Source organism: Sarcophilus harrisii, chromosome 4, assembly GCF_902635505.1.
Source record: "Sarcophilus harrisii chromosome 4, mSarHar1.11, whole genome shotgun sequence".
NCBI lineage: Eukaryota > Metazoa > Chordata > Mammalia > Dasyuromorphia > Dasyuridae > Sarcophilus > Sarcophilus harrisii.
The window spans coordinates 172770956-172793149 of NC_045429.1; the positions used below are offsets into that span (position 1 = coordinate 172770956).

The window sequence follows — 22194 nt, forward strand, 5'->3', positions numbered from 1 at the left end:
ACCTTGTATTTCAATTGCTTTTCCCTTCCCTTCCCTCTACCCCCTCCCCTAGATGGCAAGTAATCCAATATATGTTAAATATGCAATTCTTTATATATTTCCACAATTGTCATGGTGCAAAAGAAAAATCAGATCAAAAAGGAAAAAAGTAAGAAAGAAAATAAAATGCAAACTAACAACAAAAAAGGTGAAAGAACTATGTTATGATTCACAGTCAGTCCCCACAGTCCTCTCTCTGGGTGCAGATGGCTCTTTCCATTATACAACCAGTGGAATTGGCGTGAATCGCATCACTGTTGAAAAGTCACATTCATCAGAACTGATCATCATATATATAATCTTGTTGCCATGTACAATGATCTCCTGGTTCTGCTCACTTAACTTAGCATCAGTTCATTTAAGTCTCTCCAGGCCCCCATATATTCATCCTACTGATCGTTTCTTATAGAATAAATATCCCATAATATTCATATATCATAACTTTTTCAGCTATTCTCCAACTAATGGGCAACCACTTCGTTTCCAATTCCTTGCCACTATACAAAGGGCTGCCATAAACATTTTTGTAATGTAGGTTCTTTTCCCCTTTTTATGATCTCTTTGGGATACAAGCCCAGTAGAAACACTGATGAATAAAAGGATATGCACAATTTGATAGCTCTTTGGGAACAATTCCAAATTGCTCTACAGAATGGTGGGATCAGTTCACAACTCCACCAACAATGTATTAGTGTCCCAGTTTTGCCAAATCCCCTCCAACATTCATCATTAGCTTTTCCTGTCATCTTAGCCAAGCTGAGAGGTGTGTAATACCTCAGATTAGTCTTAATTTGCATTTCTCTGATCAATAATGATTTAGAGCATTTTTTCATATGCTTATAAATGGTTTTAAATTTCTTCATCTGAAAACCAGTCATATCCTTTGACCATTTATCAATTGGAGAATGGATTGTTTTTATAAATCCGAGTCAATTCTCTATGTATTTTAGAAATGAGGACTTTATCAGAACCTTTGGATGTAAAAAATGTTTCCATTTATTGCTTCTCTTCTAATTTTGTCTGCTTTGGTTTTTGTTTGTACAAAGCCTTTTAAACTTATAATCAAAATTATCCATTTTGCATTCCACAAGATACTCTAGTTCTTCTTTGGTCACAAATTCCTTCCTTCTCCACAGATTTCTACAGTTCTCCTCCTTTCTGTATGACCACTCCTTAAATCTCTTTTGCTGTAACCTCACACAGGTCATGTTCACTAACTGTGGGATAGATATCCCACAGGGCTCTGTCCTGCTTCTGCTTTTATTCTCCCTCTATAATAGTTCCATTTAGTAATCTCATCTGAATCTCATAGATTTAATTACCATCTTTATGTTAATAATTCTCAAATCTCCCTATCTAGCTCTTGGCTCACTTCCAGTCTCATGTCCCCAAGTGACTTTCCAAGGTCTCAAACTGGACATCAATAGACATCTTTAACTCATCATATGTAAAATGGAACTTAATATCACAAACCCTCATCCCTTCCCAAACATTTCTGTTACTCTCAAAGTACCAACAATTTCTCAGTCGCCCAGGCTCACAATTGAGGATCAATCCTCAACTCTTCACTATTTCTCACTCCCCATATCTGTTGCCAAGGGCTGACCATGTCACCTGTGAAATATCTTTCAAAAACTCCCTCTTTTCTTCTTAGGCACTGACACTCTGGTAAAGATCCTTCTCACCTCACCCATCACTATTAGAATAGCTTCCTGGTGGATCTGCCTGCCACAAGCTTACCCCAGTACAATCCAGTCTGCATTTTACTGACAAAGTCATTTTACTAAAAGCTCAGGTCAAACTCTGAGATACCACTACATACCTGTCAGATTGGCTAGAATGACAGGAAAAGATAATGCGGAATGTTGGAGGGGATGTGGGAAAACAGGGACATTGATACATTGTTGGTGGAATTGTAAATATATCCAGCCATTCTGGAGAACAATTTGGAACTATGCTCAAAAACTTATCAAACTGTGCATACTCTTTGATCCAGCAGTGTTACTACTGGGCTTATATCCCAAAGAGATTTTAAAGAAGGGAAAGGGACCTGCATGTGCCAAAATGTTTGTGGCAGCCCTCTTTGTAGTGGCCAGAAACTGGAAACTGAGTGGATGCCCATCAATTGGTGAAAAATTGTGGTATATGAATATTATGGAATATTATTGTTCGGTAAGAAATGACCAACAGGATGATTTTAGAAAGGCCTGGAGAGACTTACACGAACTGATGCTGAGTGAAATGAGCAGGACCAGGAAATCATTATATACTTCAACAACAATACTATATGATGATCAATTCTGATGGACCTGGTCATCTTCAGCAATGAGATGAACCAAATCAGTTCCAATGGAGCAGGAATGAATTGAACCAGCTACACCCAGCAAAAGAACTCTGGGAGATGACTAAGAACCATTACATAGAATTCCCAATCCCTCTATTTTTGTCCACCTGCATTTTTGACTCACAGGCTAATTGTACACTATTTCAGAATCCGATTCTTTTTTGTACAGCAAAATAACTGTTTGGATATGTAAACTTATTTTGTACTTAATTTATACTTTAACATATTTAACATGTATTAGTCAACCTGCCTTCTGGGAAGAGGTGGGGGGAGGGGAAAATGGAATAAAAGGTTTGGCAATTGTCAATGCTATAAAATTACCCATGTATATAACTTCTAAATAAAAAGCTATAATAAAAAAATTTAAAAATTTTTTTAAAAAGCTTAGGTCAAATCGTGACATACATACCTCCCTATGCAATAAAGTTTAATGGTTCTCTATCACCTCTAGGATCAAATAAAAAATCCTCTGGCATTCAAACAACTTTATAACCTAGTCCTCTCCTATCTTTCCAGTCTTTACAACTTAGACATCCCCACACAATCTTTGATCCAGAGACTTGACTTCATTGCATTTCCATGAACAAGATATTCCAATTCTCAAGTCTTGGCATTTTTTCTTATTAGAGTCAGACCAAATGCTTTCATCCTTTTGTATTTATGCAATATTGAGAAATCACTTTATCTTATTGGGTGGATCTCTTGTTTCTTCATCTGTAAAATGGGAGTGACTCATTACCTACTTCACAGGGTTGTAGAGATAATACCAGCAGAATGCTTTACAACCCCAAACCACTAAATCATTAATGTAAGCTATTCATTCTCTGTTCTTTTTTTCAAAATCATTACAGAACTATAGATTCTATTCCTCTCTATGTATGAGGAACATGATTCTCTCTCAAATACTCTGAAAAAGTCTGGCCTATTGTAAACTATTAACTTTCCAATTTTCTTCCCAAACACTACTCTGTTTTTTTGTTTGTTTGTTTGTTTTGTTTTGTTTTGTTTTGTTTGGATCGTTTACAGATCAATCTTAGAAGACCAAATGGAGGTGTACTTCCATATGTCTGTCATGTCCTCTGGAACCTTAATTGGAAAGCTTATCTTTCCCATTTTGTGAAAATAGCTGGGCTTCAAATTCAAAATAACGGGCTGCTACATATACCATGCACTGTCTCACATTGTGTTGGAGGGTCAGGATCCATTTTGAAGTTGTCTCTCAAACACTGTCTTCAGTTTAACATACCTTCAGATTGTCTGGCTAGCATGCAGGCTGGGTTGCCTAGTGCTCCCTCATTGATAAACATGTCATCTGTGGGCCTATATCTTTTCAGGGAGTTACAGAGTAACTACGTTCTAAGGGGTCCTAGAGAAGCTGATTGCCTTCACTGGTGAATCAATTCAACTAAGCTACAGAAATACTTTGTAGTGACTATTCCAAAATGTCATTCCTGGGACTTTCTTTTGGCATTTTCAGCCACAAAATGGGACACTACTGCAGAGGAGAAACATTTAGAAGCTGGGTATAGCAACATGATAATAGTAGAAAGAGTAATAGACATAAATAGAATGGACTCTATCAAACACTACCTCAACTTTAGTTTCCTCATCTCTGAAATGGAAATAATAAAATGGCAGCAAACAGCACAAATCCATTGTGAAGATCAAATAAGGCAAGTAAAACCTTTTGTAAATGCTAAAGTACTATGTTTATGGGAACTAATATTATTGCAAAGGTCAACAATCAGGAAAGGAGTCACGTTCATATTCCATAATACTTTTTCATAAAGACATCATTTATAGACTTGATAACTTGATGTCTTTTTTTCTAATGTCCCAATGCTATTAAATTCACCAAGCATTATACTGCACACAGAGCTTAAAACAACAAAAAAGTTTCCTACACTCTGCCAGCAGCCTGCAGTGGAAGAGGCAGCTCGTCCTGATGATGATCCACAGATTAGAAGTCTTCAGACCTGGGTTCTACTTCTTGCTCTTCCCCTAACAACCTGTGTGACCTTCAAGAAACCATTTAAGCCTCTATATTTTGTGTTCCACAATTTATAGTTGTATAACTTGTACGATTTACTCTGAGTAATTTCTAAAGGTTAACTTCTAACACATTCCATGATTCTAGACCTATCAGCATATAATGGCAAGATGTATTTGACTAGATGTTGACAAATTTACCCAATTCCACCATGTCATCTTTTCTGAGAATGTCTAATGACAAATTGTCAAGAAAAAAATAGTTCAAATATGACTGTAAGAAGAAGATTCAGATTTTTTTAAGAGTAGCAGATTCTCTAATCCCCCACTCTATCTCCAAACTCAACTCTCATATATTTTCCTCTAATTTTCTTAACCTATCAAAGAATTAAGTATCATCTAAAGACCTAATACCAGCATCTATCATGTAAATATCAGTACTAGGTAAGCATAGGTTTAGATTATTGCTTAATATGAAAGACTAGGATAATATAGGTAGACTATACTTCCTTATTTCTTTATTCTTTCTAGATTTACATTTTATTAAATGTGGTCACAGAAAATAATGAAAAAGGGATCTGTATGCTGTTATTTAAGGGTTTCTAACATAGAATGCACCACTACAGAGCGTGCAGGGAGTGCAAGATTAAGTTTTAATAGCTTAATGCTATACTAAGACTTTTGGGACACCCAGCACAGTCAGATTAAGGCTCAGAAATTCTTTAAATAATTGTGTTACTACTTATATCCCTACAAGGCAAATAACTCTACCAAACCAATAAAAATCAAATGTTCCCAGTCATACAACAAGTTTATCAGGCTGGTAAATTCAAGCTGATTTTTCTGTCTTTTTTTTTTTTTGTTTGTTTGTTTGTTCGTTAATTCAATAGTTGGCTTTAAAATCTGTAAATCATTTTTCTGACTTATAATCAACATTGTCTTGAATGCAGTGATGGTATATGTTGTAGATATACAAGGTAGGAAAAAATATGTGCCTATATATATATATATATATATATATACACACACACATATAATCCTACCCAACTATTGAAAATAAATAACATATTCCATTATGCAGCTAAATGTTCATTGCCACAATTCATAAAAGCAAAGGAAGGGGAAGGAAATAAACAGACATAATAAACAATTCACATGCTAGTTAACATTTATGATGTCCTAAATGATATAACATGGCTGACAATCCTTTTTCCCTGATTTCTATAAGTAGATATAATTACCTCTATAAATTGGATGTGAGAGAAAGAAAAAAAGAGAAAAAAGAATTCCTGAATTTCATATTGGAGCTCTGTCAGACAGCCCAAGGACTACAATCCTACTGTTAGTCAGTGGAGTGAATTTCCATTAGCCTTTTAACTTATTAAGGAAAAGCACTGAAAATTCCTAAAGTCACCCTACCATCGCCTTCCTTATAAGACTTTTTGTTAGTGATATCTATCTATCTATCTATCTATCTATCTATCTATCTATCTATATATATCAAAGAGTTTAATTTTAGTGGTTTTGAAAACAAAAATTAATATAGTACTATGAACACCCAGTACTAGCTTATAAACATTCATATTTGAGTCTCTGGTCCCTCCCCTCAAAAAAAAAAAAGATTTAAAATGCTTTTTTCAAGTCTTAAAGAAGCACAGAACTGTCTAGGCTATCAGAAATGTCTTGGAATCCTCAGAGGTCTCCAGCATGCTGCTAAGCAACAGACACACTAGATTTCTGAAGTTCTGTCACCTAGAAGATATTCTGTCTCTAATGTATTTTATCATTCCTTCACCAGTGCTGTACTGTAACAATCAACTTGAGTTGAATGCCAGAAAAATAAAATTAGCTAATGAAAAGTCAAAAGGTACAGATTTTTTTTCCTATGTGTTTTATTCAATGGAGGAAGAAGTATGTCACAAACAGGAAGCACACTAGCTGAAGTCAGAGGACACGGGTTCAAGTCCAGCCTCAATGTTTCATTCCTATGTGACTTCTAAAGCAAGTCATTGAACTGTCCTGGACCTCATCTTTTTTCCCTCATCTGTAAATTGAGAACCGCAAGGTATAATGGATAAGAACCTGTTCAAGGCCTGGTTGACACACACACATAATGGCTGTGTGACTCTGGGGCAGGTCACTTTCTAGGTAGCTATCAGACTATTTGTTTGAGGCGCTAATCTGCATTAGTAGAAAAGATTTTCTTCATCTGGGAAATAACTAACAATAAAATCACTTATCTAGTCCTTAATCATTAAACTATTGTAAAGAATTAGAATCACAATACAAAAATTTGCCAATCCCATCTCAAAAATATACTAGAATCTGACAGTATACCTATTAACATATTTCTTTAATATATGTATGTGGTATGTGTAAGTGTGTATTTTTTTTGCCTTTCTTATCCCAGTTCCTTTCTCCCTCTTCCCATTCTTCCTTCTCCCTTTCAACAATCTCTGACTATTGATATCCTCTTTAATCAAGCTCAATTCAGAGGCCACTTCCTCAAATAAAATTTTCCTTTATCTCCTTAGTCAAAAGCAATTGCCAAATTAAACAATTTCAGAGGCAAAATGGATCTCAAGGTCATCACCTTGAACCAATAACCAAAGACAAAATCCTTATAGCATAACATGTATGACAAGTGGTCATACATTCTGTCTGAAGTATTTCAATAAAGGTCAATCAGCCCTCCTGAGGCACCGCTGACAAGTCAGCTTCTACCCATTGTCCCTAGTTCTGACCTCTAGAACCAAAAGTCAATCTCTCTTTGCACAAAACATCCCATTAGCTATTTGAAAATAGCTATCATGACCTTCCCATCCCATCTCCTACCACCAGTTTGCTCCTCTCTAGGCCAAACACCTCTTAATTCCTTCAATGTGTCTTTGTCACTCTTTGGCACTCTATCTACCCTTCTCTCCAGAAATGAATACAATGCTCAAGGAGCATGAACTCTCATGGGACTTTCTTGATTCCTCTCTTGGACACTGGTCACATTCTTATTTGTAATAAGATTATTTTGTGTACTCATCATTTCCTATAAGATTATAACTTCCTAGAGGATACATTGCCAGATGAACAGTAGGTACTCAATGAATGTTTCTTGAACTTGCAAAATCTGTGTATTTTGAGAAAAAAAAAGTTATTCCCAACCTATTCCTTTAAGGAAGATTAGTTCTAAATAAGGGCAAAACAATGGAACAGCCATTTACAATTATTTAAACAATTTTTTAAGTTATCATTTATTTCAGAAGATATTTCAGGAGAAAATATTGCCTATAGTCTAAGTGTTCTACCATCCCACCTCATAATCTAACTTCTTTCGGCATCATCTCATCTACTCATCTTTGCTTGACTTAAGAAAGCTAAATTTAATTTGTGGTAGGAGTTATGCCAAAGATAGAATAAGCTTGAGTTAAATGACTATATTTAAATGGAGAGTTAGGGCTTGTTGTGATAACTATCACTGAGTATTTTAGGATGGTCACATCATATATGATGTCATCAACAAGGTCAGAGAAATTATTTTTGTTAAGAAAAAGGAAAAGCCAAACCCATCAAATGCTTTCTCTATTGTTTCACCATCCATGACATTTTCTGTTTTTCTCTACCTTGGCTTCTCTCTACTCACTAAATCACTTCTAAAAAAAAGTATCACAGGGTCTTAGACCGTTGGCTTTTAAAAGAACCTTAGAGTTGACCCAATCCAACTCCCTTATTTTAAAGAAAGGGAAAGTGAGTTCCAAATAGAACAGAGGAAGAAGAAGAAGAAGAAGAAGAAGAAGAAGAAGAAGAAGAAGAAGAAGAAGAAGAAGAAGAAGAAGAAGAAGAAGAAGAAGAAGAAGAAGAAGAAGAAGAAGAAGAAGAAGAAGGAAGAAAGAAAAAGAAAAAAAGGAAAGAAAAAAAAAGATGCTTAAAGACAGAGAAGCAAAATGTAGAAGAGCTGGAATTATGTATATTCCTCAATGCTGCAATGATTATTCAGAAGTGAGAGCACTTAGAATAAAAATTATGAACATTAAAAATTTCCAGAATAATAAAAAAATAAATAACAATTTAATAACTTCAAAAACACAGAATAAGTAAGTAGTGGCAAGATATTAAGAGATACTCTGTTTTTCAGAGCTAAAGCTAAAGCAAGCAAGCTGCACCCTGGGGTTGGCATAACAATAATCCTTAGGGCTCACCCTCTGTATCTTTGACCTCACCCTCTGGCAAAATCACATAACTAACAGTAAACAGTACCAGGTATTCTCTGAGCTTGTACAAGTTCTGGTCATGAAGTCTTGACATGAATCAAACTTGATGTGTTGTTGCTATTACCCACCCCTCATTGTCGGCCTACAGTTCACTTCATAGACATAAAAAGTATTAAGATTTCCCTACACTAAAGCAGGTTCCCCCCAGGGGTAGGGCCCAAGCACGTGTCTAGATTTCCTCCTTGCTTGCAAGCCATTTCCCTTACATTGAAATTAAACTTCTGTTTGATTTCTGAATCTCTGTTTCTAACATGCTGTTTGGCTCTGGCCATCCACAGGTCAGAGGCTGATTTATTCCAAAAGACAGAAGCAACTATATTTGGGGAGAAAAGGAAAAAAAGCAGGGAGACACTAACTGGAAGGGATCACTTAGAAGTCAATATTTTATGACCCATAGGAAAGAAATTGCTTGGAATTGTAGGAATGAAAATTTTAAATTTGGGATTTAAGAGTCTTACAACTAAATTAACTATAGTTATATATAACTTTCAATTCACATTCTCATCTACTTCATTCTTCTGTTTTCATTATTTCCATCTCTGGTCACTCATTCTTTTGGAAAGACCCTTTCAACCAAATTATTTCATTACCTTTCTCAGCTCTAGGAAAAGTATGACTCAAAAAAACAAAGTCATAGATAGGATGATTCTCAGATTCAGTGGTAACTTTATTGAATTCCTAAGTGAAAGGAAAGATCAAGCATCATGAGACAATGTGGAAAAGTTCAACAACTCCATTTCATTTTGAATTAGGTTTCCATACTGTAGAACCATTTTTCTGTTTGAAATATTTTTAAACATTAAAAACATGCATATTTAATGATACAGCAAACATGGACAGCAAAGAAATATCATGTCCATTTAAAATTATGCTTTCCTCCATTAGAAGAGATTTCTGAATACTAAAGAACCAATATGAGGATTGGTGATTAAGTTAGTTGGTTTGAATTAATCACACTTGGGGGAAAACATGGCAGATCAAAAGTTCTCTCACTTTATTTGATCATAAATCTGCCTAAAATATTGAGGTCCCAATCCCCAAAACAACTTCACTACCACTAAAGAGAAATTAGTTCAAGGAGGTGCCTGAAACTCATAGATAGGATTTCCCATCTGGAGAGCTAGGATTTCTGATGGATACACACCACATGATGGTTCAGGTATTTGGGTAGGCAAGAGGTGGTGAAAACTCTCAAGTTTTTTCAAGGCATGTAAAATAATATTTACCTGAAAAATCTCTGGTTGGGGACCCCATATTTAGATAAATTACTAAAGGTTACCAGGATTATAACTTTCTTTCTAGTTCAATCTAGATCAAATGAGATAATATTTGTAAAGTGCATAGCATAATGCCTGGCACATAGTAGGCTCCTAATAGATGCTTCATCTATTCCCCTTCATTCTCTTTTCATCCATCAGAGGTAAATACTTCTTTTGTCAAGCTTTTTTTTATGCAGAAATGACTTTATTTTGGAAGCCAGGGTGTTGGGATTTACTGCCAGGATTTATTGGTATTTTCCAGTTCTCCTAAATTTTGTGCCTGATTCAGTATCATATGCATCTGAGAAAATCAATGAGAGCTAAAATGGGTCAACTGACAGACAAGTACAAAGAGCTTTTTTCCTCCAAGTTTTTATCTTGTGAATTTAGCAGCTTAATTTGTAGGGGATTTTGACAAGCTGTGCCAATAACAGTCTCTAATTATAAGGTTTTAACATCTTGCTAGTTCTTAAAGGGTCATGGAATCTATATAAAGATACTTCAGTAGAAAAAGTAAAACATAATATATACATAACCACATAACCGGACCAGTCATCTCTTGATTTCCCACCTGGGAATTTCTACACTCCCCAGACTTCTCCACCATGCCTTAGGAACCTCTTTATCCTGCAAGAGACCACATCAGCCCTGGAAATCACACTTCAGCAGTATCCACTCCAATTGGAGGGCAGAGACCTCGTCTCGGAATTTCCATGTCCAGGCTAGACATCTCATTTCCAATTTGTCTGTCCTTTACATTTCTCCATTATATCTTTGTGGCCCTTCCCCTTTCACCTTCCTTTTGTGTGTTGTCTTTTGTCTATTAAACTGTAAGCTCCTTAAGGACAAGGCCATTTTTTCCCCCAAATTTCTAATCCCAGTATTTAGCATAGTACTCAGCATATAGTAGGCACTTAATATTTATTGCCTGACTGAAATAATCAAAGAAGTTGGAAAGTAAATGTTTTATACACACACACACACACACACACACACACACACAGAGAGAGAGAGAGAGAGAGAGAGAGAGAGAGAGAATATTGTTAAAGACTAGCACTACCACTGAAATAAAGATGATACCTTAAAGAAGCAGGTCTAGGAACAATTCAATGAAATTAAGAAATGAGGGTATTCTTAATGAGTTCTGATTTAATGTGGGGACTTAATTCCCTTTACTAAAACACAATCCTTAGAAACACTACACATTGTTAAAGACTATTTAAAATTCATTCTTCCTTAAAGGCTCAATCAAGCCTTCCTTTTGGTAATTCATAAACTCATTAAAATAATATCCTACCTTCCCTGACACTTTAACAATAACTTTCAATTCAGTCTGTTTTTTAAAAAAATAAATTAGTTTCTCTCTTAATTATCCAACAAATAGTATAGTAACAGATTGATAATGTGCAGTTACTGGTCAACCTTTACATATCCTTAATTGACTCACTACAGACTAATTTAGAAGAGGCAGTTTCAAATCATTATGGAACTGAATTGCAAACAAAACTACAATAATGTATGAAAAGATTAAGACTGTGGAGTTAAAGTCTTTTTCCCAAGGTAATGATTCTCAACTAATATGCATAGCCTTCAAGCTGTCTTGCTGTTCTCCTCTCTTACTACTAAGTTCCAACATGACCATTGACATGGAGGAACAAAGACAAAAATCCTGAAATCAGATATCATAAATTCCTTTTCTTTGGTCCCTAAAGAGAAAGTATCATTTAGCCACCAGTAACAACTGGAAACATTTCAACTCTAAAGGACAAGCAGCCTAACAATTAGACCTGTCTAAAATTGAAGTGAGTTGCCATAAACACATTCTGAGTTTCTTATCCCTGGTGGAATTTAAGAAGTCATACAACTGGTCAAGAATGATCTAGAAGAAATTTATACTTTAGGTAGGGTTTCTTTTCATTTGTGAGATCCCTTCCAAATCGAACATTCTACAACAGACCCAGTATCAAGTATATATATACATTATACCTATATTTTTCTATTAACAACCTTAATTAAATTTAAGTTCTATTGAAACTTCTATTGAAAGGCTTCTTCATGACATGAAGATCTTCCAGTGTAGACCCCAAGCTTGGGCAAGGTCTCTTTTGTGTCTAACAAAAGAGTGTTCTATAAGGACCAGCCTAGTTAAATTTAGAAAGACTGATGACCAAAAAGGTTGGCTACTAAGTGACAATTTTTTTTTTAGCCATGGAAATTCATTAAACAAGCCACTAAGTGATGGGAAAGGCTGGGATCTCCATTATGCAAGGAATATGCACTAAAATAAAATCATGCATCCTTTCCTATTCCTTTAACTCAATTCTTTGGACCCCAAACATCAGCTAGGTTCTCCCATTTTTAAACTTTGTTCACACTGTTACCAATACCTAGGTCTTCTCTCCTTTTCACCTGTTGAATTATTTCTCATCTTTCAAATACCAACCTTCTAGGAAGCCTTCTTTAATCTCCACCCCTTGGTAATGGCTTCTCTCCACCCAATTTTACAAAAGTATTTGCTTTTACAACTCTTGAATGTACTGACATATAAAAAGTTCAAGAAACATAGTTTCTGAGTAATTAATCACTTTTATTAATTATGCTAGCATTTAATTAAAAAGGGATCAGTGTCACTCTCAAATGCCATAGAACCTATTCAATGCTTATATATTCTTGGAAAAGTGGGTATTCTTGAGAGTGGCAATCAATTTTAATTAAAAATTATTGAGAAGAATGAATATTATAATGAGGTAAGGGCATGATTTCATCACTCTCCTCCAAGATCACCCCCAGATTCAGGCAATTTAGACAAAAGATTGGGGAAGTGGGAGGGAGACAAGCATGAGTAGAACACAATGGGTTTCTCAGTTTGGGGAGGATCTGAATCAGATTGAGAAGAAAAGTTAATCCAATCTCATCAATAGCAGTGTCCTTCAGATGCAGACTTGTGCCAATAGAGAATGAGAAAATAGGAAGGGGAAAATCTCCCCTTCTGGATCTCCCCAATACTGATTATTTACTATTCATTTCTCTCATTACTTACCACATAATATAGTAATATATTATAACTGTAGTTTTGTCTTATTCTTCCCTAAGAGATCACAAGCTCCATGAGGACAAGGGCCCTATTTTATATAAACAAACCTCTGCCCCCCCAAGCTATCTTAGTACTTGGCAACACAGGTTGCCAACAATAAACATGTGATCCAATGAATGAATTAATCTAAAATCTAAGCCACAGGATAGAGTAAATGAGCCTTGTTTTGCAATAAATACCTGGCTCTATCTCTATGCCTCCAGGTATTACAGTCCTATTTACAGGTCTCTAAATCTATCTACAAACAGTGTAAACCTTTACATTCCCAGGATATCAGGAAATAGGCAGGGAAAGGACATGAAATTCTCTGAGTGGCTGTAACTAGTATCTGATCTGAAAGCAGATTGTTCATTCTCAATGAACTCAGTGAAACCAGAGGTGATCACAGCAAAATACTGGAGGGACAAGGGATGTGGGGGTAGAGAAGAAGAAATCTGGAGAGGCAGTGGAAGAGGAAGGGAGAGAATATAAAGGACAGATGCTGCCTATGTACCACGCAGAATTTCACTTAACTGTGAAATATAAATATTAGTTATTTAAATCTCCTCTAAATGATAAGAATATAAAATAAAATGTACCACTTGCTCCTTTGAACAATGATTACTTGAGCTCACTGAATCCAATGTATGTTTTTGCCTTCTTTATGGCTGTTTCCAGTCCTTCATGAAAAGGAATTTCAAACTCAAATCCCATTAGGAAGGAATTGTGACCAAGTCTACTGTCAAAGTCATTCAAAAATATGTTCTATAAATTACTATAAAATGCTACTTGGTAGAAATAGCTATGCATCAGTACAATACTGTATATTGTCTTTCAGAGACATTTCCTGTCAGATGCAACAGAAATTGGCTTTGTTGCTTAGCAAGCTCCTTGAAGAATTCTCACAGAATCATTGTTCAACAGAGGATTAATTCATCAAGGACTCTAATCAATAAGGGGAAAGCAATACAGAATAGGCTCATTTACTGTATGATCAGATTTGTTTAAGGGCTTAGCTATAGCAGGAAAATTTGAAACATTTTTCCTTGTCAAAAATGGTTGTTTATAGCTGGCATGAAGTAGTAGAAATGTAATAAGGCTTCTTTTTAAAAGATTTTATCCAGAGAAAAAGTGGAGGGAAAAAAAAATCAACCATGATTTGCATATCAAGGGAAAAAAGTCACTTTTTCATGCTACAGAACAAAGTAGGTCATAATTTTTAAAATATGTGCAAATATTAATGAGCAAGGACTGAAACTTTATAAAATTCCATTTTCTTTCATTCAATTCAAGCAGCATTTATTAAGTGCCTACTATGTGCCAGGTACTAAATACAAGAGATACAAAGATAAAACCAAAACATCTTGTACCCTTTAAAGAGCTTTATGGCTCATTTTCTTTATTGAAATATCCCTCTCCCTACACACACACACACACACACACACACACACACACACACACACACCTTAACAAAAGTGAGTGTTTATTACAGAAGTAAATTCTAATAACTCACTGTGTTATCAAAAAAGTAGAAGCCTTAGAAATCACATTCAACCCTTTCATTTAATTTTATTTTTTTGAATCAACAAGATTCTTTTTTCTTCCCCTCAATTTAAAAGAAAAACAAAGATACTGTAACAAACATACAAAGTCAAACAAAACAAATTCCCACCATTTTCCATGACCAAAAATGTGTTTCATTCTGCATTTTATAGCTATCATCTCTCTGTTAGGAGATGGATAATATAAATCATTGTCATTCCTCTGGAATCCATTAGTAGTTACATTGAGATTTTTAACCAATAAAATGACCAGCCTCTTTTTAAAGAAAAGGAAACAGACTAGGGAGATTAATATCAAAGTCCCATAGTCAGAAAGTGGCAGAATCAGGACTGGCTGTTTTTATTGTCCAAATAACACTTAGGAAATAGATCAACTCTCTGACACGGCTTTTAGCCACAGACTCTTGAGAAATTCAACTAAATTATCTATCCAACAGGTGTTTGGGGTCTCCTCTCCCTCAAGTAATTTGTAAAGTAACTTGTCATTTTCTATGGAAAGAGAATAAAAATAAACTAAGGCACATGCCTATTCTCCTGGCTTTATCTACAATAATAATCATAAAGATTATTCCCAATCTCAGGAAGTCTCAGTATCATAATTACTCTATTCAACAGCTTAGAGTTTATACTTAGGAATTTCCTAAATTGGCTAGGCCTATCTTGTCTCTACAAAGCCAAACATTTTTTAGATCCTTAAACCTTTCCAATTTTTAGTACGTCTCACCTGAGCTTATGTGCCTTTCAAAACCTAAGAACAACTAATCACTATTAAATACTGAGAGAGGAGTTTTATAGAACAATAAAAGCAAGTCACATTTATATCAAAACCCAGTATTTTTTCCTAAGAGTCTACTATGAGGAAGATAGTATAGTAGGAGCTAGGAATACAAAAATAGCCCTTAAAAGTGTAGAAGTACTTTTTTTTCTAAGATCCCTCTCAATACAGATATTATTACACCCATTTTATAGATAAGGAAAAAATAGCTCAGAGATATTATTTGCCCAAAGTCACAAAGGTAGTAACATTTGAGCATGGACTCCAAACTAGGCTCTCTGAGTTCAAGACAAGTATTTTCTGAGTCCTCTTAGCAAATATTTATCAATATTTTATAAGCCAAATTTTAAAAATAAATTAGTTTTGTGTCCCACTCAGACCTTCATTCTCAATGATGAAATGCTGTCAATATTATTTTCATTTACAACATAAGCATGTTTCCATTTTTGAGAAGACTAATGTCAATAAGGACAAAAGGCTGGGTGGGGGGGGCAAATTTCCTAGGAAAGTTTAACCCACATCAAAGATAACTTTTGCTATTATAGCAAAAATAAACATGTACATTATATGGCTATTCTTTACTTAACTGAGTCAGGTTAGTATTTTTCACTTGACTAGAAATGCCTTCTCCCAAATATAAATAGGGAATTTCATTTTAAAGGAAGTGATAATCTCAGGAAATAATTTGGTAACTATAAACTTATTTTTGTGTATGTGGATTGTAATGTTCTTTGAAGAAATATGTGAGGAGTGCTATACCACTTCACAATTATAATAATTTATATGCATATATAATACAGATGCATTCATATGGTACTTTAAGGTTTATAGATCTGATTTTTCTCATTTTTACCTCATCATTACTGTGAAGGCAGGTACTTCCAGACATTATCATCTTCATTTTGTAAGTGACAAAACATAGGAGGGTTAAGCCACAAGGATGGTAACTGTCAAAGGCAACATTTGAACCCAGGTCTTATTGAATTCCTCTATACAAGTACAGCATACTATATAATACTTTATTACAAACATACAGTACTTTACTATATTAAAGCAAAAAGTCTTCAGTGTAACAAGCTCTTCTCCACTTTTCAAATTGTCACTTAAGTTTTCTTTTCTGAAAGAAGGAAGCTATTATTATCTTATAATGAGAATTAAAATTCTTGGGAGTGAACTGAATAATGGACTTGAAAACATTTTAAATTTAAATCCAGACTTTGCCACATGCATACTCCTGCTACATTATGACCACTTTAGGCAAATTGCTTAAACTTTTTGTGTCTGTTGTCTTGTCTGCCAAATAAGCATAGTTTTTCCTATGCTTTTCTAGTTATTTTTTTCTAGTTTTCAAGGTTGCTATGTAGAGCAAATAAAGTAGAGATCAAATAAAGAAATTTATATGAAAGCTCTATATAAATGTCTGATCATTATTATTGCTAAAGGAAACCATACTAAAATTGTAAATAACAATGATAAATTTGAGCAGAGACTAAAATTGAAGATCAAAAACTGTTCTTTTTATTTTAAATGAAAGATTCTGCCTATTTAAAAAGGAGTGTTCATTATAATTCTTAAGATTTACTATAACAAAATCCAGTGTATAGAGCCTGTAGTAAGAATGCTGTCTGCTGAATATATCAAGGAATGTGATTTTTCACAGAGGGTATGAAAAAAGTTATCTCTAACTTGGAATTCCTAAAATTGTCTATTGACTTAAAATTAGATTAAGACTTGTATCTGTCATTTTTACCTTTATAAAATCTGTCATGTAATCCCCTTCTGTATTCAAACAGTCAGCTTAGTTAGGACTTTAAAACTTTAAAAATATCTTTAGTCTGGGTTTTGGGTTATTCCAATAGCCTATTAACTAATTGGTCTCCTTATATCAAATCTCTCTTCCCTTTAATTGGTCCTCCAATCAGCTATCACACTGATGTTGTAAAAATTAGGATCAAGTGTTACATTCCTTTTTTAGATGTTTTATTTACTTGTCTCCCCTGCCAGAATGTAAGCTTCCTGAGGACAAGAAATGTTGTTGCCTCTCTTTGTATCTGGAGAGCTGAATATATTGCCTGGAATACTAAGGCTTAATTAATGTTTGTTGAGCAACTGATTTCCTGCCTGTCAGAGTAAATTCAAGTAACTTCTGTTCATTATGTGGACAACCATGTTTTTGATCTTTTAATTTGTTCAGAGTAATACTCTATATTACAGCTTCTTTATTTACAATATGAGAAAATGCTGGAAGCACTTTTTAAGAAAGTCATAAGAAATTCTATTTTTGTACTCCCATTGGCCAACCCCAAAATGCTCCCCCATACAGTATCTCATCCTCAAATTCATTTCATTCCTAACACACTTTTGCAAGTTTTTTATATGCTGAAGACACTGGGGAATTATGAAAATAAATATGAAAAATAACACAATCCCTACCTTCATCAGGAGAAGACACATAAATAAATTCCATGCAAATCATAATTTCTGGTGCATTGCCCTGCAAATTATAATTTTAAAAAGTGCACTGAAGAGGTCAGATGGACTACAAGGCACTTTTCACATTCTTAATCTGGCTGTTTGTGACAGATGAATCATTTTCCTGATGAAAATAAAGTCTACAATTCCAAAAAAAAAAGGTATTGGCTTGCTTAGTCATTTATTTGTTTGTTTATTACCCTTCAACATATTCAATGAAAAATAAATATATCCCATTGGAGGCTAAATTTCCTGGAGTTGTATCAGCCACTCAAATTCGTTCACACCTGTCTCTCCCTCACTCCTATCCAGAGTCAGTTGTTTTTCCACTACTGCCAACCGACTAGCCCCACTCTGGTTCCAGCTTCTGGCAGCAAAGAGCTTCTGCCTATAGCAAACCCTTCCCCCAAACTTCAAGACTTCACCAACTAAGTTGAAAGGAGGGAGAAAAGAAGGGGAAGTAAGGGGAAATGGAGAAGAGAAGAGGCAATGAATGAGGAAAGAGGGAGAAAAGGAAGGAGGTGGGAGTGGGAGGAAAGGGAAGGAAGAAGGGGCAAGGGAAAATGAAGGGAAAGGGGCAGGAGGGAAATGGTGGGAGAGAGGAAGGTGGAACGAGAACCCAGGGGCAGGAAAAGAGAGGGAACAGAAGTGTCAGAAAGAAGGAAGAGGGAAGGAGAGAGGAAGGAGATGAAGGAGGAAGGGAAAGGGAGGGGGGTAAGGAAGAGAAAGGAAAACAGAAGAATGACAGGAAAGGAGAAAGGAAAGGAGAAAGAGGAAGGGAAGAGGGAGGGGCAGAAATGAAGTGAAGAATAGAAGTGAGGAGGGGGTGTAAAGGAGGAAAAGAGAGGGAAGGAGGGAGAAAGGGACCAAAGGAAAAAAGAAAGGAATAGGAATGGAAGGAAAATTAGAATGCCAGGAAAGGAGGAAGAAAAGGAGGGGGAGGAAAGAAGAAAAAGGAAAAGCAGGCAAGAGGGAAGGAAGCATAGAGAGAGCAAAGGAAGAGGGGGAAGGAGAAGGGAGGACAGAAAGGAGAAGGGACAAAAAAGAGGTAGAGAAAGGAAAAGAGGAAGAGGATGGGAGGAAAGGAGAAAGGAAAAGAGGGACAACGGGAGGAAAGGAAGGTGAAGAAAAGACGAAAAGGAACGGGAAGAAAAGAGGAAGAGGAAAGGAAGAGGAAGGAGGAAGAAAGGGGAAAAGAGTAGAAGTGGAGGAGACGAGGGAGATGTCCCCGATCAGCACGTGGAGAGAGAGATCGTTCCCTAGTCATGCTGGAGGAGAAGGAGGGCATACTCTTTTAAGGTTCGCGGTGAGCAGACAGTCCTCAGAGACCCAACGGAGGGGACGTTGCACCCTCCCCGGCCCGCAGTTTCCGAGGAGGAGAGAAAAGGGATGAGTACGGGTTAGGCGCTCCCTCTCCCCAAGAAAAATCTTGATAAATAAAGCAGCCCCTACACATCCGTAAGTTAACCTCAGTGCACGTCAGGCAGCGGTCCCCAAGGCGATCTGCCCCGACGTGCCCACTATCCCCATTCGGGATCCCTCCAGTGTCCCGGGTTCCCCTCTCCGCTTTTCCTTCAACGGCGCTCCGGGCGCGGGGGAGGGTCCGGCTGCCCAGGAGCTGGAACGTCCACAGACGCCTCTCCCAGGTCAAAGCCCTTAGCCCCGGCGCTAACGGTGAGGAGGAGGGCGCAGACGGCCCGGGCTCTGGGAGCACACAGACAGAGCGGGCATCACGCCGGCTGGCGGGCACTGACGGCCAAGCCCCGTCCCCTGCAGAAGCAGCAAAGTTGGGAAAAGGCGGGGGAAGCGACTCGCCGTCCTCGCCCTTCCCCTCCGCCCCCGGGCTCCCCAGGCCGGCCCGGCGCCCAGCACTCACCACGTGCCTGCCCTTCCATGGTGCCGGGGCCGCGCGCTCAGCCCGGGAAGAAGCCAGCGGCCGTCGCAGCCCTGCCTAACGTGCCGGGCAACGTGCGGGGGACGCGGGGTGTCCGGGGCCGGGGAGGAAGGGCCGGCCTGGAGCCTTAGCTCTGCCTTCCCTCCCTCGACACGCCGCCGGGCTGGTGTGGGAAGGCTGCCGCGGATGGCAGGGGGCTGGTGGTGGCGCTGGTGGGTGGCACCGCCGCCGCGGCTGCTGCTGCTGCCCCCGGCGGCCCCTTCCTTCGCTACCTCCTTCACTCGGGTCCACCGTGGGCCGACCCAGCGCGCGGAGGGAACTCGGCGGGCGGCGCCACCTACCGGCCACCTCTGCACCGCGCACAAGGTGCGCCGCCCTCGCCCCAGCTGTCACAATGCCACCCGACCGCCGAGAAGTCCCTCCGGGGACTGTGGAACTGACCGAGTACGGTCGGCTTCTCTAAACTACGCAGCCCTGACGTGGGCGCTCGCGGCCGGGGGAGCGCAGAGCGGTCCGTTTTAGAGTCTGGAACTAGTTTACTCTGCAGTCTAGAGAACTGAATTCAAGTTATGGCCATCTTATTATTATTATTATTATTATTATTATTATTATTATTATTATTATTATTATTATTATTATTATTATTATTATAACTTTTCATTGACAGAACCCTTGCCGGGGTTATTTTTTACAACATTATCCCTTGCACGCACTTCTGTTCCGATTTTTCTCTCCCACTCTCTACCCCCTCCCCTAGATGGCAAGCAGTCCTATACATGTTGAATATGTTCTAGTATATCCTAGATACAATGTATATGTGCAGATCCAAACAGTTTTCTTGTTGCACAGGGAGAATTGGATTCAGAAGGTAAAAATAACCTGGGAATGACCATCTTTTACCAGCTGACTGTAGTCGGGTCCTTTGACTTGGGGGCTTCAGTTCTCTCCTGTAAAACGATGGGAATAATTTGAATTACAAACTTCATAGAGTTGTTGCAAGCAAAGTATTTTGCAAATTGTAACATCACTATCCAAATGTAAGCTACTAATACCTTGCCTGACATTTAAAAAGAGTCCTCCTTTGCACCCCACAGAGCCTTTGATTCCATTAGTTACTAAATATTGTTTAATGGCTACTATGTTTTGCATGATTTTACATCTATAATCGATATCACATTGCTTGCCCCCTCCCTGAGTGGGTAAGGAAGAGAATTCAGAACTCAAAAAAATTTTTTTTTGTTTAGAATGTAAAAAATAAATATTAGAAATAAAAAGAATTGCTATTCATCAGCACTATTATTATTACTATTATCACATATAATTTTATTATATATATATTTTTTTTCCTGAGGCATTGGGGTTAAGTGACTGGCTCAGGATCACACAGCTAGGAAGTGTTAAGTATTTGAAGTCAAATTTGAACTCAGGTCCTCCTAACTTCAGGGCTGGTGCTCTATCCCAAGCGCCACCTAGATGCCCCAATTTTATTATATACTTAACGTAGCATATTAGTTAATATATCTGATTTCAGAAAAACTTTCTCCCCAGCTCAGGGTATATTCTATACCATTAAACATCTACTAATTGTGAGTTATCGATCACTAATGATAACCTTCAATTAATAATAGAATATGACTATATAGAGCGTATGGTTTATAGAAAATAGATTTAACGACATCATTCCCAGAAAAAGAGAAAAGAGCAAGAAAGAGAAACGGATACCAAATAAAATTTAGCTAAAAATTCTGTAAGCAAATAAGTACACAAATAGATATAAATCAAGTTAGTATTAAATGGGATTAGTATAGCATACAATGCCAAAATGTATTATATAATAACATATAATACTAGAATAGTATTAAGATGTTGGAACAGAAGTTAAGAAGAGATTGGAAAGAAGGAAGCACTTATTTCAATAGAAAAAGGAGGGCTCCTGGAAGAAATAGCATCTGACTAAATCTTGAAGGAAAAAAAGTTATTCTTTCATCTGATCCTCAAAATAACTCTGTAAGGGATCATTAGAAGATGTGAAAAAATTACAATAATTTTCTTATTTATATGTGTAATGAATATCCTAGTACTATAGATTTTTCAGAGCTATCATTTTATCAGCAGACTGACCTCAGATTCAGTTTTACAATGCAGCTTAAAATGATAGCTCAATCAATCAGCTTAACAATGCTCTCCTATGTATGTTAAGTGAATTGAATGAAAGACTGCAGAACCTGTTCCTGTCACAGAACACCGGTTCTATCCCCAAATACTGGTCCTGTCCCCCACCAAGTAACAATCCCTGAGATTTGAAACAATCACTTAAGAACTGTTCCCAAGGACTCCAAAAGGACCCATATTGTCCTGCACTCATCAGTTTGTCATGGAAAACCACTCAGACCCTGAAAATGATTGTATTCATCTTCTCCCTCCCTTTCTACTTATGATTTGTGTATAAAATTTCTGCCTTTACTGCAATAAGTGAAGTTCTAACCAAGAGAACTTCCAATTTACAAACTATATTCCTCACTCTG

The 22194-nt window shown here is 37.0% G+C and overlaps 1 protein-coding gene across 2 annotated transcripts in view; it reads right to left on the minus strand.

The window, feature by feature from the left end:
• TPD52L1 (TPD52 like 1) overlaps positions 1–19732 on the minus strand; it is a 150015-nt gene extending 130283 nt beyond the window's left edge. The window contains exon 1 of one of the 2 annotated variants that reach the window (XM_031964320.1): positions 19652–19732. In XM_031964320.1, the coding sequence (XP_031820180.1) occupies positions 19652–19670 (19 nt within the window). In that variant the 5' untranslated portion in view covers positions 19671–19732. Of the gene's footprint in view, positions 1–19243; positions 19373–19651 lie in introns of those variants that run through there. The other variant, XM_031964326.1, reaches the window with a different exon arrangement.
• Between the last annotated feature and the right edge of the window lie 2462 nt (positions 19733–22194).